This window comes from Centruroides vittatus, unplaced genomic scaffold (assembly GCF_030686945.1).
Source record: "Centruroides vittatus isolate TY-2023 unplaced genomic scaffold, ASM3068694v2 contig_1788, whole genome shotgun sequence".
In the NCBI taxonomy this organism is placed as follows: Eukaryota; Metazoa; Arthropoda; class Arachnida; order Scorpiones; family Buthidae; genus Centruroides; species Centruroides vittatus.
In genome coordinates this window covers 484,704-498,998 of record NW_027121095.1, presented here as the reverse complement: position 1 = coordinate 498,998, position 14,295 = coordinate 484,704, and the positions used below count along the sequence as shown (strand labels likewise).

General features: G+C 26.5%; 1 protein-coding gene across 6 annotated transcripts in view; it reads left to right on the top strand.

Moving 5' to 3' along the window:
* LOC136969462 (protein Fe65 homolog) overlaps positions 1–14,295 on the top strand; it is a 125,491-nt gene that overhangs the window by 37,638 nt on the left and 73,558 nt on the right. For 5 of the 6 annotated variants that reach the window (XM_067263628.1, XM_067263624.1, XM_067263626.1 and 2 more), the window contains one exon: positions 11,539–11,642. The exons of the other annotated variant lie outside the window; for it this stretch is intronic. In XM_067263628.1, the coding sequence (XP_067119729.1) occupies positions 11,621–11,642 (22 nt within the window). In that variant the 5' untranslated portion in view covers positions 11,539–11,620. The remainder of the gene's footprint in view (positions 1–11,538; positions 11,643–14,295) is intronic. 6 annotated transcript variants of the gene reach the window in all.

Here is a 14,295-nt window from a genome sequence, read left to right as displayed (position 1 = left end):
TCTCTCTCATTTTATGGATATGCATTAGTTTAATTTCAAAAATAGTTTTCATTATTAACGAACTGTAAATAAAATTTAAATATTTCTGTATTAAATATAGAATTCGTTTCAATGCTTGTTTTAATTCTTTATTTTTTATTTTTTTTAACCTATTAAAATAAAAAAAAAGAAAACTAAAAATTTTAACATTTAGAATTATTATATCTTGTGTTTGTTGAATGTAACTTTCTTGTTGACCAGTTTGATATAGGAAACATCCAATCCAAATATCAAGTAAATATTTGAGAATCGACGTATTTTATCGACAGTTTTGCGATGCGACATGTTCAACAAATAAAAGTTAAGTTTCTCGACAGAGATTTTTCTTTTCCTATCATTCTATCGTATCTAAAAATGTGTTATTATTTATATCTTTGTGCATTTTTATTTGTAAAGAAGTTTTATTGCGTAAATTTTGTTTTTAACGAGAGTATTTCGTAATAAGTATTTATTGCAGTACCTTAGTTTATAAGGAAAGAAATCTCTCTTCTTATTCATGCTTACTCTACATTAACGTTTGTAACTGTGATATTACCGACAATTTTACATTCAAGTCTTATTTTATCATCGTCTTTCAACTGATTTTTTTTTTTGCCAGATAAGAATACTAAAGTTACGAAACTTGTATATTTTTCTGTTCTTAATACCTTAAACTTTACTTCTGTCGTGAATAAAATTATAATTTAACTTCGCATTTATTTTAGTATTCTAAATCACTCAAATATATATATTATTTTATTCTGTCGTTTGAATCTTGAATTTTGTTGGAGATTACATTTTCATAATTAGATCTTGTTAATTATAATTTCTCAAATTAAAATAGTAATATTTGTATCGTTTCATTGATGAAATAAACAGTTAAAACTAAACTAAAACTAGAATTTCGTTAACATTATTTATTCTAAATCAATATAAAACATTATGAATATTTTTATCGCTCAATATTGCCATTTATTCCGAAGTGCCGACTAATTAAAATTAATATCTATGCTATTTTCATCATCGTATTACTTCAAAAACGATTTAAAAATTTTAAAAATTGATTATACCGCAAAGAACAATAATTATCAATGGCTGTAATAACTTCAGTTAGACAAAGAAAATTGAGGATTTTGAATTATTCATCAGACATATATATAATGGCATCGTACAAAATCAGAAGTGATCGATGATGATAAAAAGATAATTTGTATAAATTCTATGCTTTATATTAAACATAAGATAATATTTCGTTTTTCTTGAGTATTAAAAGTAAGTTTCGATTTTTTCCCCCGCTTCTAGTTATTGCTATATTAACCTTTATTCCCGACTTTATCGATTTTACCTGTTTTGCGTTAGAATGCGCCTTCAGGTATCGATTATTTGATTTTAAAATATAAATTTCCTTTTTAACGCTCTGTCATCCCTAGCTATGTAACTTACTAACCAAAAACTGTCATGCCCAGCTTAGTGTGATCATTCAGACACGGTTACCTAGGCAACCTCCTGGTCCACCCAAATCACAACGCTGCAATTTGTCTGCCTTGATGTGGTAACAGTTAAAATCTTTCTGACATTCTGCCATTTATCTAATTTTTCTTTCTCACAAGTGAAAAAAAAGTTTTATTACTGATTTGAAACTGAAAATTTCAAGATAAATGCCATATGGCATATAAGAAAATTAAAATAAAACTTTATCACAATTTAAATCTTTTAAATTTTTTTTTTGACGAATTTTGTGTTGAAGTTTTAGTATTATTTTATATTTCTGCATTTAATCCTATAAAAGTTACGATTTAAATAGGAATCTTCATTGTTTGAAAGGCTTTGTTGGCTTAGGAAAATTCTTTTGACGTTTAAACAATATAAAATTCCTTATTCGTCCTTTCATATTTACATTCGGTAAAGTGTTTCAAGTTTAAAAGATGTAAAATTCCGGATTGAAACTTTAAGATTCATATTCTATAAGAAAGTGTTCAGTGCAGTAAGTACGCAATCCTGTGGATACAAATGAGAACATTTGGTCATCTAAAGAGTTCGGTTTATCGCTAACATATTTGATGTGATTCGTGTGATGGATAGTAATATATTGAATCTATTGCCATTTTGTCTAGAGCCAATATATTGTATTCGTTAAAAAATGAGTTGTTTTTATACTGTGAAAAGTAAATACTGGAAAAAATGATTATAAGAAAGTTTTTTTGTTATTTTACTAACTGTAAGATATAAATTAAATATCGTAATTAAAATAAAAATTCTGTTTGAATGTACTGTACTATGTAAGATAATTTTATTGGTTCAGAATTATATTTTAATTACCATATTATTTTATTTGTGTGAGTTGGTTGACAAAATATTTTTAATTGAAGCATTATAAATATGAATTTTAAAAAGACAAGATTAAATTTATTGATTACTGGTACGATTTTCTCGTGTTATTATATGTATTGTATCATAAAACGGACTAAAATGTTTAAGACTATTCAGAAAATTTATAGAATCTATTATTATACTGTGTATTGTTAAATTTCCACGTCAGTACTGAGTGAATTAGTTAATGTAAACGTATTGAAAGTTAATTTTAATGCGACTCACTTCATATTGTATTGTCATAACTCTTGAAATATCTGAATACTTTCTTACAATGAAAATTAAATTTATATAATAAGTCATTCAAATAACTACACAATGAAGCTTATAAATATTAAAAAGATACATCTTACGTAATTGTTACATAGGATTTTGTCATTTTTAATCTTATTAAATAAATATATATTTTAGTTACTAATATTTTCGAAATATAGCATTTACAAATGGATCTTATGGTAAAAATGTAAACGTATACTTTCTATACATTAAAATTTTAACTGAAAGATAGTTATTTTTAATGTAAATTTATAGGATTATAAAACGTAATACCATGTATATTTATATGATTAAATTTATTTACAACAATTATATTTTTTTAATTAAATTTTTTTAAAATTAAATAGCAATTTTAAAAATTTGATTTTTTTCCAATTTTTGAAGTAAGTTTTTTCAAGTTACTTTTTTATCATCGAGTTTTTTCAAGTTTGAAACAGTTTCTAAATTTTCAAAAAGCAGCGATAATAATAATCTAGTAATTTGTCTAGTTTTGAACAGTTTTGTAGATTACATTAGAAACTAATAAATTTTTTTTTTCTGATGCACGAAGATTTATGATCGATTCAGAGATTATTCAGTCAGATCATAGATTATCTTCTGCGATTGCTAAGTACAGAGTTCGAATTATTTAACGAATATATAAAAATATCCAGAATATTAAATATAAATTCTAGGTTTTTCTCAGTGATTTTATATACTTTTGTATTCTATATTTGTAATCTTTAAATATATTATTATACTGTTGTTTTAAGATCTCTTGAAACTCAAAATACTGTTTGTTGTTGTTATAAGGAGAGATGAACAAATATCACTTTTCTCGAATTCGAATATTAACCAGATCGAGAACTCGAGATACGCGAATATCTCGAGAATACCGCGAATACTTAGTGAAATATTACCTTATATAACTTAAATAATATTTGTTTAATAAATTTATTTATTATTTAACTTGCTTTATTTATTTAGATATATTAATAAGTTAATAAAGCAAAACAAAAAGTAAAAAAAGAAAAACAATTTACTAAATTTTGAGAAATGAAACTTCCAGTTGTCAATTTTGAATTTGAGTTTTAAAGCTTTTTTTTAGATACGTTTATCTCAACTACAATATATTATACAAATAACAAATAATTGTTCTAATTCTCACTTGCTTTTAATTTTTATTTAAGAAAAAACAAATTCGAAAATATTCAGGATCTAGTCTGCTTTTTTTCTTGTCTCAAATTATATCCGATGTGCTGAAGAGACACTGTCTATACCGTTACAGAGTGATACCGTTGTCACACACACACACACACACACACAGCACACAAAAAAAAAAAAAAAAAAAATTGTTCGAACTCAAATTGTTGTTTTCAAAAACATTTACCGGTATGATACAAATATAATTTATCTGAACGTCCGCCAATACAATCGTTGTGCCTGTGTTAATTAACGGTATTTCTTAATCAAATGCTTTAAATTTTTGAGTTAGTCTCCTTTGGTACTTCTGGATCCGCCACTGATTATACATGTGATGGATATTGGCAGGTATTCATAGTATTCGAATTTTTTTTACAAACGTAAACTTTGAGATCTCGAATACTTTATAGTATTCGAGTATTTGCGGACAGTACTGTATTTGCCCATCTCTAGTTATAAGATTGGGCGAGCTTGATTTATACTTGGCTTATCCTTTTGTGAAGATAAAATTTGTGAGTTTAAAAAATGTTAATTTTAAGAAATTTCGAGTTTCTAAGATAAAGAGTAAGCCAAGCATTATTTTTCCAAATGAAGAAATTCTGAATATTGTCTTAATAATAGACGATAGTTTTCAAAATTCATTTTATAAATGTTAATCCTCGTTAGTATCAAATTTCTGCCGATTAGTTTTATTATTTTCAAAGGATATTTACGGATTAAAAATTTTGTCATAATTACCCAAAATTTATGATTGTAAATACACTTAAATTATGCACGAATAACTAAAGTACTTCATTCTGAAGTTTATGTAATGCTTCGAAATTATAGGTTAGTTAAGTAAATCATGTGCCAAGAGGTTAAAAGAAAAAGAACTTTAATAAGTTATACGCAAAGGATATTAAAACTGTACACTAATTGTTTAAGAAATTAATTTCCTTTTAATTCGCTTGAATAATGGAATTTGTTTCGTTATGGCGCAAAAATTTATTATAGGATTACTTTAGAAAAATTCATTAGTTCTCAAAATCACGTACGTTTTTGTTCACATACAGACACTCCTGAATAATGAATATAGATACAGTAATTAAATTATGCATCCGCGGATAATAATATATGATTAGGCACTACTGTAATAGTACGTATGAATTTAGGAAATCTTTAAAATTTCAAGCATTGTTATAAAATAACGTAATAATATAAGAAAATCTAATATTGCACAAATTCTTTTACAAATTATATCATAGGCGTGTTGATAAAAAACTTCCGTTTTTAACATGTTAGACAGACATTTTAGTGTTTCATTTAAATTTTGTGAAGCTTTTAAAGTATATTTATTGTCCTGGAAGACTTTTATTAATAGTTAATTTTGGCAAGTAATTTAAAGTTATTTTTAGCTTGATTTAAATATCTTAAATTTCCTTACTTTACTTTAGGAATTTTTTTTAACCAAAATAATTTGCCCAGTTACGTAACTGTCGCCACGATGAATCCAACTTAAAATTCAATTGGAAATGAATTTTCAGGATTGGTTCAGATAAAACTGTTTTTTCTGTTCGTCGCCTATCTTGACCGACATCTTTAACTCCTGTCCGTCTGTAATGGTCGAAGCAGAGGCCCGCAATATTGTTTATATTCTTCGTATCAGCGAATTAGTTATGGAAAATAGGAATTGAACCGTCCAATTTTCAGTTCAGATTCAACGAAAACTATTCGGCCGTATGGTCGCATAGTGAGGTGAACTCTACCACCGTGATGAACCGGAGATTGAATCCGATTAGGGTATTCGTAATTTATCACATATATCGCGGATTAGAATGTTGCTCTCCATTTTTTTTTTTTTCACTTATGCTTGTCAACTTTATTGTTGGGAAGGTCCACTCCATAATGGTAAAATTATAGCTGGAAATGTAATCGTGGTGTGTCTCATATTAATAGAAAATCAACGAAAACGTTATAAAAACAACAACCTCGTTCTCTTTACCTGTTTTCTAACTTCGTTAAGTTGAAATATAAGTATTCAATCTTTTATGCCATTTTTTTTTTTTTACAATATATGAATTATGAATTTAGAGAACTAAACTAACATTAACGACTTACGTAAAATTTTACATGTAATTTTTTCATAAACTATTTTTATAATGCTTTAACGTTGAATGTATTTTATTAATTTTTATTCATTAATTTTGAAATTAAAATAAATTTTATGTTTATTAATAGTGTTTCAACACCGAATTTATGAGTAAAAGAAAACTATAAATTTTTTCGCAAATTACAAATTAGGTTTTGCGATTTGAACATTTTAATTTTAAAATGGCGTCGAAATTAATTTTAAACTGAATAAGTAATATGATGTATTGTGTTTATAATAAATTAGTATACTGAAAAAAAAAAAAATGCAATTTGTTTTCATTTTTAAAACATGATAAGAGATGTGTAGGTTAGTTTGACAAATTAAATAAGGGAAATGAGCAAGGTCATGCCGAGATTTAGTAAAATATTAAGTAATTAATAATAGCTATACTGCCACGTTTATAAGAAATTGATTTAGTGGTTTTTTTATTAAAAAATTCTGAAAGATTTTACATTACTAATAAAAATTAATTATTATTTTCAAATGATTGCAGTTGTTTTATCGACCCCAAAATATCAAATAGAAATTTGGTCGTTGGAGCATTCCATTTATAAACTATATGAAATTTTAATGTGATGATATCGGTAATGAAAATATGATAACATAATGAATTTTTTTGTCGTTTTGCCAAAAAAAGACATCCACGAAATTCAAATTTTCGTTATTAGAAAGTAAATAATTTGATAAAAACAATTTTTCTTAGATTACACAGTTTCACGTTATTTTTTAAAATGTTTTAAATACAGCAATAAAATGTATATATTCATTTAAGAATTGAATTAATATTATGCTATAAACTGGTGTGATATGAATTGTTAGGACAAACTTCTGGCAAATTTTAAAATATGACAGCGAAAAATATTGATTATTTACCGGATATTAAATTTCTCTTGTGAAAATAATACTAACAGATTGAAACTGAAAAGTAATATTTAATAATTTAACTTTAGGGTACAGATATGTGAACTTTTAAAAATTCAACTGTAGTTTGATTCAAGAAATAATTATCTTTGTTTTTTAATTCATTACATCATTCAAAGAATAAATTGAATTTTATCTGATAATAAAACATTCTAGAAAATCTTATCCGTTGTTTAAACTTGGCAGTGTCGAAAAGTAATTTGCTTTAATATCGATTTCAGAAGTTTCAAATCAAATATTGGATCAACAAAGTTTTATTGATGTTGCTTGAGATGTAGCCTTATCTGATGAGTATTGGATATAGCTCATTTTCTCAATGAGTACTCAATTTCAAATCAGTTTTCGAGGTGAAAAAATTGTTAAAGACTACAGGGGTGGAAATTGTAATTTACCATATACAGTGTAACCTCGTTATATTGTTCCCGTTACTTTCATTTTTTCACATATATTTTGTCTGACTTATTTGGTACCAGAAATAGCTCCATATAAATAACACTATTTTTTATCCCTTCATCAGTCCGCGAACTGTCTTTTTTATCGCATTGATCATCGAAAAATCACTGTTTTGATAAACACTTTCTCACATTGATAATTTTTTTATTATTATTTGAAACGATGGTTTAGTATCTCAGTGGAACGAAGGGTGATAATCTTGAACGAGTTCAAAAAATTGATGCTTCCAGTGTGCGCCTTTCTTTCTTAGTGTCACCTTGATTGCTTGTTGAGAGTTGCCTGTCGAACCATTGTCTGCAGCTCTCCGTCATATTGTTGGAAGTATATTTAACTCATAAACAAACACCAGAATGAGTAAATTGTCTTAATTTCTATTATTTTAGTTTTCCGCGAGATTGAGATGTTTGTATAGTCTCTTGCAGAACTGTTCGAGTGCCTCCAGGCGTCCTGAAATATGCAGGAGGAAGGAGAATAATAATAATATGGTAAACCGAAGTTGGGCCGAACTTTGCTGAGACGCATTAAGCTTTGATGAAAGTAAAATCTTTCTTAAGGTCGATTTACACACAACAGTGACGTGCCGGCACAGTGACCGTTTGTTGTATAAACATCGATAAATATCACACATAGCCAATCAGCGTTTCATCTACTACACGTGATCTGTATTCTGTCAATCATACAAGTGTCGTACATGAAATTCTGATTGGCTATGTGTGATATTTATCGATGCTTACTGCACTGTGCCGGCACGTCACTGTTGTGTGTAAATCGACCCTTATGTGTACAGAGCCCTGACAGTGAAAGTATTCTAGGCCGTAAAAATTCATACTGCGAATTGAAGCGTACAGTTTTCACAAAAGAAAAAGTTGCAATATTTCAGTATATTTAAAATACTGTATCATATATTTTAAAGAATAATGGCCATTAGGCTGTTCTTATTTTCTATGTAATTTTTTAGGGTTTTTCAGAACCCTATTTATTGTTTTCGTTTATTTCCCCGAAAAACGATGCATCGAGGTTTTAGTGTAAAATTTTTTATCACATGATAGAATATTGCATCATTCATTATCAGTTCCATAATTATATATTTATAATCATTAAATATATAGATTAATGATATATTTTCATATTTGTTTAGCTTTTTTGTGATTGGTTTAATATCTGTTTTGGATATAGGAAGTTTTCTCTTTCTGCTATTACTTTAAGTAGACGTTACTTATTCGTTGTTCCCTACCTTCTTTTGTTGTGATGTCTACGATTGGTTATTTACCGTACACGAATAAATAAAATGGCTTTCACCTGTTCGAATACCTTATTCTTTATCATTAAATATCGCACATTAGATCGAAACCATAATCTTCCTTTTACGACTGAATTGGGTTGCATAAAATATACCATCATTATCTGAAAGTGATTTTATAAGTAACTCATTTATTTAATTAAGAAAATTTATTTTTAATGCGACTATTTTAATAATTATTGTAGGCACACATTTATATAATTAATATTTTCGAAATTAAATGGCGGTATTAGATTTAACAATATTTGTGAAATATTTTACTGTTGCTGTAGATTCTCTGAGAAAATTGTTTTCTGTTTTATAGAATTAGTTTATAAATTAATTTTATTTCATCTCCTTTAAAATGTCAAATGATCAGTCAATAGCATTATAAAAGATAATGCTATATATCAAAATTAAGTTAATTTTAAATCTCATTTCTGTGTTACTGTTTCGCTTATCTCGTAACAAAATAAAAGAATGGTAAAATTTTTTATTTAATCTCTAGCAGTTCCCTCTAATTTTAGCCAACGATAGGTAACGAATCATTAATTTGGGATAGAATTCTCTAGTCAAGCTAGTTCTTGTTGATTAAAATCTTATCGGTCTGCTTGTCTCTGAATATTGATTAAGTAGAAACTTTAATTAAGGGCGATTCACATTAAATTCGAATATTTGATGTATCATACTGTCTGAACTCGTTGCTTGTATGTCTTTTATCTATTGTTTCTCAGACGTATGGAAATTTTGTATATTTGTTAAGTTTTATATATGTATTATCATCATAATTTTACAAGATTATAAAATTTTAAATTTCAGTTGACGTATAGCAGTGCTTTTTCATCTCCATCTTAAAAACAACAAAACGAATTTCAAAAATTATTAAAATTACAGTATTTAATCTGATATATATAATTAAAATAATTATAAAAAATGTTTATTTAAGAAAAATTTATTCCAATATAAAACACGAACAACTAATTTCATGATAAACTTCTTTATACACATACTCAAACTAATTCCATATTTCTGCGATCTGTTAATATAAATACTCGATTGTCATAGTCTTCCCAAACAATAAAATGAACTTGTTCGTTGCAATGGAAATAACAGCCTTGTCTCCTTTAGATATCTGTACCAGCTGCCTGGTTATCTGATCACGATGATCTGTGTTCACATGCCTGGAAGTGAATAACTAAGAGAAAATCGAAGAAGAGAATATTTTGTGAGATTGGAAACGAAATGAAACGTGTGCTAGAATTAATTGTAGATAATTTTTAATGAGGAAATAGCGCGACGTTTCGATATTCTGTTTATTATTTTTGATAAAATGAAGAGCTTATTATTTCTCTAATGATGTGTCAGGGAACATAAGTTTGTTTTATGATATTTCATATTAAGTATTTGTAATAATTACATGTGGATTATTAAATAACTTTTTAAAGATATTTTATTGTCCTATTTACAAGGTAAGAATATGTTGAAGATTTCACTACTTTTATCATAGACTTTTTTATCATTCAAAATATCAAACAAAATAGAAATTTGCAGGTTTACTACATGATTTTACTGTTAGCCATCTTAGTTATTTATAGAATTTATCTTTTTATAATTCAGTTTTAGTAGAGATAAATGTCTGATTTCATCTTTCTCTGTTTTATATAGACAATATCTTACTGAGCATCAAATTTCCGTTTTCAGTTTTTATTCCTAGCATTCGATTATTTAAATAATTCATTCAGATAATTTTCTTTAATGACCCACGCTCACGAATTCTTAAATCTGCTAGTGACAGTGCTTAAAGCATTTTCTAGATAAAATTTTTATACGTATTCATGAGAAATTATTAACTCCTTTCTTAAAACTTTTATTGTTATAATATTTCATTCTGAAGAATTGACGTTAAATGTATTTTTTCTTTAAATAAATTAAGGACCCTATCTAAAAATTAATGAAATCAGAATCTTCCTTTTTTTTAAAAAAAAAGAAAGAAAAACTTCTATTCATTTATTTAAAATGCTGACAGTTGCATATTTGCCTTATAGAAAAGCTGATTAATTTCTTTTACTAATTAGATTTCTTCTACTGTCTTTACAAATATACCTTATCCTAATCCACCTGAAAAAAGTTTGCTAATATGATTAAATGAAAATCGATTTTGATATTTCTGCATTTAATTCCAACCAGTTAATAATTATTTTCCGTTAGATTAAATTATTATTTTTTTTAAATGTATAAGATTTTCACGGTACTTTTTAGATTCAGTTAATAGAATTATCATCATACTTCCTAAAACTATGTAAGTAGAATGTGTTTTTTCGTTTATGGTGATTATAAATCTTAATGAAATTAATTCTAAGAAATATTTTCCATAAAAAAAGTCAATTTGAAGGATAAATCTGGTGTAAATACATATTTGAAAGATTTGAAAATTAGGTTATTTATACTGGCCGCGTTTGAATATTCAGCACAAAGTAAAAAGAAAGTGCACCACATTTATTTTATAGGACATTAATCCATTCATATACGCTGACAGACTTCCGGTCCTCTACTCCACCCCTCGGTCGGTGTCTGGGTAGTTTGTAATGTTTCGCTGTTCGTACACACGTTTAAATCTTGTAGAGAAATTTGTTTATAAATTACAAATTTTATTTTAATTAAAATGTTTACTTACATTAACATTTAACAGTCCATTTAGAAATTTCAAATAACATATCGTAAATTATTTGTGCATTAGAACACTGTTATACGATGACTACGAATTTATTTTATTTTAAAATGCTTTAAGATTTCGACGAGTTGTTATGATAATTTTATTTTATAATTTCATTATATATTGCTTTTTCAAGAAAATTGTATTTTAAAACTAAATATTTTATTTTATTTATTTATTTTTTTTTGTCTTCAGGTTGTCAAGTTAATAAGCGATTGGTGACTATCTGTTGATTGTCAAATTCCGATCCGTGAGAAGTGGACGGGAATCTTTAAGCATGAGTGACACGCTTGACATTGGTAGGTATCGAACATTCTACGGTTATTGTTTCTTGAAAGGAATGATGGTCCAGGTGGAAATCGATCGGAGACAACCCTTTCTCCCCAAGGAAGGACTTTCTATACTTTATTCTTGCTCTTGGGAAAAGTGGAAAATAAAGTGAAGCGGTATATTGTCGCTCGGGTTAGTTATCGATTCATTTCAAGAAACAATGAACTCGCCCATTGGATCTCTTGATAGTAAAAGTCTTTAGGCATTGTGTATATTTTTCTATTTATTATAATATATTGAATATAAAATGGCCGAAATAAATGAGTTGGGCTTAGGAGTAAACGAAAATAAAGCAGTTTTTTAAATAAAAATAATATAAATGTGTTATTTTATAATTCGGAAAAATTGTAAGATTCCAGATTTATCCTAATCTATTAAATTCGGAAAAATAATTTTGTGCGCTTTATTCAACAGTATTTGTCTTTTAAAGTGATTACACTTATAGCCTACGATAATATTTAAAATTAAAAATTTCGATAATAAAGATTAATGATCTGTTTTATAATTACGTATTAACTATTTATTTAAGCTTTTTTTTATTATAGATTAATTATTGAGGTCGAAACTTGTTTTAAAATAGTCCTTGATATAGCCTATTATAAAATTAATTGAAATTAACATTAAATAATCGTTACCGTTTAAAAATTTTTAAATTTAAGTCTAGTTACTCATTATAATTATTTAAAATTTTTTTTGCATTATAATTAATAGCCTTTAAATTATTATCGAATCTACATTTAGCATTATTGAAAGAAAATTGAATCCCATCTGTTTCTGCTATTCCAGTTAATCATAACTGTGATTAGTTTTCAAATTGCATTGGATGACCTAGTCGTATGGAAATTGAAGAATTTAAATTTCAATTTTAAACAAAATTTTCATTTCGTGAATAAGTGTCATTTATAAATTAGTTTCGTAATAAATACATTTCCGACTTAAACAATAACTTAGAACTAATTTATTAATAAAACAATGAATTTGTTTTGTACTAGCGCACATAAGTGTTTTTGACATTTTCTTTCACACGCTATGGCAGTAAATAATTTCTTTTTATTTAATTGTTGTGGCAAAAACGGAGCATATGGCAGTGACGCGCCATTAATAGAGTTCGAAATTTTAACCTCTAATTTCTTGATTATTTTATTGGCGTGAATAGAATGAGTCGTTAATGATGGTGGATCAAAAAATTAATTACAATTTTAAAGTTTAAAGGGTAATTGAATTTATTGATTTTTCGATATTTTCATCTGATAAAATATGCAAGAAAGTAGTAATTTTGTAGTAAATAAATACATAATGGAATGAGCAAACGATATTTATTATTTTTTATGATGATTGTTTTCTTGTTTAACTAAAATTTTGATCGAATGTTTGCTAGTAGGATCGTCGTCATAATAATATGCGACTGATAAGAAAGAGAACGATTATGTAATTAATTAACTTGCTATTTTGAATATTTAACAAATATATTTACATTTGAAAATTCAAATAAATTATTATTTTTAACAAAAAAAGTTTTTTAGTAAATTTATTTCTAAATTTGAATAGTTCTCTGAAATTATACAGATTATTAAAACAGTTGAATAAAACAAAAGCTCGTTATAATTCTCTTGGAAACTCGCTCAGAATTAGTTGGGAGTGTTAAAAAATTCGTATACAATTTTTCATATATGTATTTGTAGAGAATATTTTAATATTTAAAAGTTGAATGCGTTTGTTTTGAATTTTAAAAAGCTGTACATCATTATAAACGCACACGACTCAAAAAGGCTTGTAGAATTTTTAATCTTAATTTTTACAGCTAACGTAAACTTGTTATAAATAGCGTAAGTGACAATTTTGACAATAATAAGTGAAAAAAAATTTAAAATAATGTAAAATTAATTTTTGTCTTAACATCATTCACTTTAATAAAATCGAAAATTTATTAATTATATTCAAGATTAGTATTTGTTCCGCGCATTTTTATGAAAATAATACTCTATGTTTAATATAATTCGTATAATCCCAATATACAGTAGTTGCATTATGATATAAATGAACTTAGAAGAAAATTATAATTTTTTTTTAGTGTCATTTAAATTGATTATCGGTAAACATAGTTCAAGAACTTTATATACAACTGAGTAGGAATTATTTCATTCCTACTCAATAGAAGATCTACATGTTATTTTAGAGAAAGTTAATCGGCCAAAGCGAATGACCAAATCCAACATACTGGATCGATGAGGCTAACAAGGAAGGCAGTTGCTTAACTATGTTAGGGTCAGAGGACAAGTCGGTAAGCTTCTGCTTCCTGTCCAGTTAATTCTCTCGGATGTATTCTTAAAGGAAGCTTTGAATCACGAAAGATCGTAATTACAGTATTTTTTATCTAGTTTATTCTTTATGTTTTTTGTGTAAAAAATTTTTTTAAAGAAAATTTCTTTCGCTGTTACTTTCATTGAAATGAATGAGGTTGTTTTGAACATTTTCTGTAAACTCTGATATATATAAAGTATATTTTAAATGTTTAATGGTAAATCCGCAGGGAAATTGACACCAGCATTGTACAATAGCTATTAATAAAAAAAATCGTAAATCGAAAGTTAAAAAAATCGTTACAGATTTAGTCTGTGTATA